The sequence below is a fragment of the Gavialis gangeticus genome, unplaced genomic scaffold, assembly GCF_001723915.1.
Source record: "Gavialis gangeticus isolate Ggan-Ray unplaced genomic scaffold, GavGan_comp1, whole genome shotgun sequence".
NCBI classification, from domain to species: domain Eukaryota; kingdom Metazoa; phylum Chordata; order Crocodylia; family Gavialidae; genus Gavialis; species Gavialis gangeticus.
The window spans coordinates 32270260-32273508 of NW_017728995.1; the positions used below are offsets into that span (position 1 = coordinate 32270260).

Genomic DNA, 3249 nt, shown 5'->3' on the forward strand with positions numbered 1-3249 from the left:
AACCAGAATGTATTTTAAAGGTTGCAATATATTCAAACCTACCTACATACTAGTATTTCTGAACAGCCCAAATCCTACATACAAAACCACCCACGGGCCTGACGACAGAGGAGAAGTAGCCTCTTCAGAAACAGGAAGCAGAAGACGAGAGCTTCCCTACTCGCGAGTGCTTTTCCTGCATCTAAATTCAGAATTTCTCCCTCGTCTGGAGCAACTCGACTCCGAGCAGCAGATAAAACCCCCACATCTTCAGATTTGCACCATGGGGCTTGTCGAACGTTGCCAGCTCCTCATCACCCTGCAAAAGCAGACCCCTTCCCAGCGCAGAGGCTGCGAGTAGCATTGCTGCACGAGGAAAAACATGGTCCAGCATGGGCAACCGGGTCTGCTCCCCGCCCCGTGACCCCAGCCGGGTGCGGCTTTCTCCGCTTCCTGCTGGGTGAGCGTCGGGTAATGATCTTATCTCACACCGTACCTCATCTTTGTGGGTGGACGGGTGAGCAAACACACTCCCAATGATCATATCCAAAGGTTCAGAAAGTTTGGGGTTCAGGCCCGTGCAGACCTGGACACAGAAGCAACCATGCTCTTGGGTCTCAAATGGGACCAGACCCATTTGGAGGAAGGGCGCTATAGGGCTGTGCCACGGCCCCACCGCTTTTCTGGCTCGCCTCCACTAGCTGGCATGGCAAGGGAGGAAGACCTGGGTCGTGGCCTTACCGCAACTCGAGTCTGAGTATTCGGACTGGGTTTCCCCCATCTCCTCGCCGAAGGTCGAGCCGGGGGTGTGAAGGCACATCTCTGAATGCTGGGGGGACTGAGAGCCGCAGGAGCTGCATTTGGACGAGTGCATGTACAGCGGGGACTGGCCGTCGCTGCTTGGAGAGGACCCATCCAGCGTCCTGGGGAAGAAGAGCAACGCAACCCGTGAGGACAGCACGTGCAAGACTAGGGCTGCAGCTGCCACCACCAGCCCCGGTGCAAGGTGAATACAAGCAAGGACTGATGCTCTGCTGTGTACTGAGCAGCAATGCTTTACCCTGGGGATCTCAAAGCCTCCTATAAACATCCTGGTGCAGCGGGCAGCTGCGGACGATGTGCGAGACGATTTGCCCAGGGCTACAGAGAACCAGAGCGAAGTGGGGCTGGGAGGGGCCTCCATGTTTCCAGAGAGGCAGGATCATCTCTGTGCAAATCCATTACCTAACCTCTTAGCAAAACTACACCGACGCAAGCGTAAGACATCACACCCTAAATCTGCCGCAGGGAAAGCAGGGGATTCCCAGCGGCCAAGCCGACCACCCGATTTAGCCATCAGACTGCCCTGGTGTTGCTACAGTAGGGAAATCAGATTCAAAGACAACGAGGGTTGAAGGGACCTCAGTCCAACCCCTGCTCCGAGCAGGACCAGCCCCAGCGACATCATCCCAGCCAAGGCTTTGCCTAGCCGGACCTTCAAAGCCTCCAAGGATGGAGAGAGTCCACCACCTCAATGTACATTACTGACTAAATCCTCCACTGGTGTCGCCTTAAACAGCTCCGCTGGGTTCGCCAAGGAGCAGTTTGAGGATCTGACCCTACTGACAGAGGAAGCGTCGCTCTCCCACGCACGAATAGAAACCAGCACGGCCGCAAGGTTTCATCCTCACCTGTTAACAATGTTGTTGAGCCTGCTGGCTTGTGGGATGGTGGAGTCCTCCCCGCTCACGCTCATCTTGGTCGGGGACTGGACGTCCAGAGTCTCGGGCTCCATCGACTGCTGGCAGTTCGAGAGGGGCATGTAGGAGCGAGGCGAGAGAGTCCCCATGTCGCTCTGCTCGGCCCCCTCTTGCTTGGTGCTCTGGTTGAGGGAGTTGAGGACGATGAACTTGTACTTTTTCCAGTTGCAGGCTTTGGGGTCGGTGGGGCTCTTGGTGGCCAGCGAGCCGGAGCCCTGCCCGATGCGGGCGTTCTTGCTGCTGCTGGACTCGGTGGGCGAGTTGGGTTGGCAGTCCGACTTCTGGGGGCTCTGCGGGCTGATGAGCCCCTTGCGGTTCATGGGCGTGTTGGTGGGCTCGAAGTGCTGGCTGATCTCGTCTTCCGAAGACGTCCTTTCTTCCTCTTTGCCCACCTTGTCGCAAGCGAAGTAGGGGTTATTTCGGACGGACGGCGCGATGGGTTTGGGGCCAGCAGCGACGCTATAGTGCACGTCGCCCCTCGCCTCCTCAGTGGCTATGTCCTTTGGGGAATAAACGGTGGTGTGGCACATGTTGGCAGAGACGTCCGTGACGGCCCGCGTGTACTCGGTCGGGACGGTCCGGGAGGTCTCGCAGGGCAGCGCCCGTTCCTTCGGGAAGGGGTTGGCTCTCGACAGGTCCGACAGCGGCATCCTCACCTCCCGCAGGTCATCGTCAAGGAGGAAGCCGTTCAGGGGGATAGGGCTGTATCCCGTGTAGGAAAGGGGGGACCCAGACAGGCCACTGTACAAGGCGGGGGCGAACGCTCTGCTGTCGCATAGGGACCCGTTCCGGAGAGGCATGTTGCTCTCGGAGACGTCTCGGGCCCTGTATCCCATCATCTCCGTATGGCTCAGCATCCGGCCGGCCAAGAAATCTTCCCGGGGCATCTTCATGGCCATCTCCGCTTCACTGTACAAACAAGCAAGACCGCAGGGAAGGAGTTACTACCACCCCGAGCATGGACACGACGACGGCCGACGCGCCGTCCATTCTTCCCCCCCGAAAAAAGCACAACAACACACCCCGGTCTCGAACGGGGCCTGCGTCTCTCACCTGGACTTGACAAACTTCCGGCAGGTATCGACCACGTGCTCCATCTGCAGGTAGAGGGCTGTGGCCATAACGGCGAGGATGTTGCTCTCTCTCAGGTTGAGGCGGGAAGTGTACATGAAGTCCAAGAGGATGCAGAACCCCTCGGGGTTGATGTCGGGATCCAGATTGATGACGTTCAGGTTGCACTTGAGCTGGTCGGTGAAGATGCTGTAGAAGAGGCCGCTGCAAAGGGGAGAAGGAGCGGGAGGAGAAGGAGAGTGAAACTTTGGGAGATGGTGGAGGAAGAGGGGAGTTTGACTGGGGTACAGCACGGCGTGGGGGCTCTGGAAATCAGCAGGGGGGCTCCCAAGTGGATGGACGTCTGGGAGAGGCCAAGGACTCCTATCGTGGTACATACAAGCCCACCCCATCCATAAATGGGCCCAATTAAAATTTTCTTGTCCACTTCTTCCTCCTGCCCTGAGCTTCTTTGCTGAGT

The 3249-nt window shown here is 57.8% G+C and overlaps 1 protein-coding gene across 2 annotated transcripts in view; it reads right to left on the reverse strand.

Moving 5' to 3' along the window:
* The window catches only part of BCL6 (B-cell CLL/lymphoma 6), a 34112-nt gene that overhangs the window by 14772 nt on the left and 16091 nt on the right, over window positions 1-3249 (reverse strand). For both annotated transcript variants that reach the window (XM_019503471.1, XM_019503469.1), the window contains exons 4-6: window positions 2772-2993; window positions 1650-2627; window positions 721-902 (exon numbers count right to left, since the gene is read on the reverse strand). In XM_019503471.1, coding sequence (XP_019359016.1) covers window positions 721-902; window positions 1650-2627; window positions 2772-2993 — 1382 coding nt within the window. The remainder of the gene's footprint in view (window positions 1-720; window positions 903-1649; window positions 2628-2771; window positions 2994-3249) is intronic.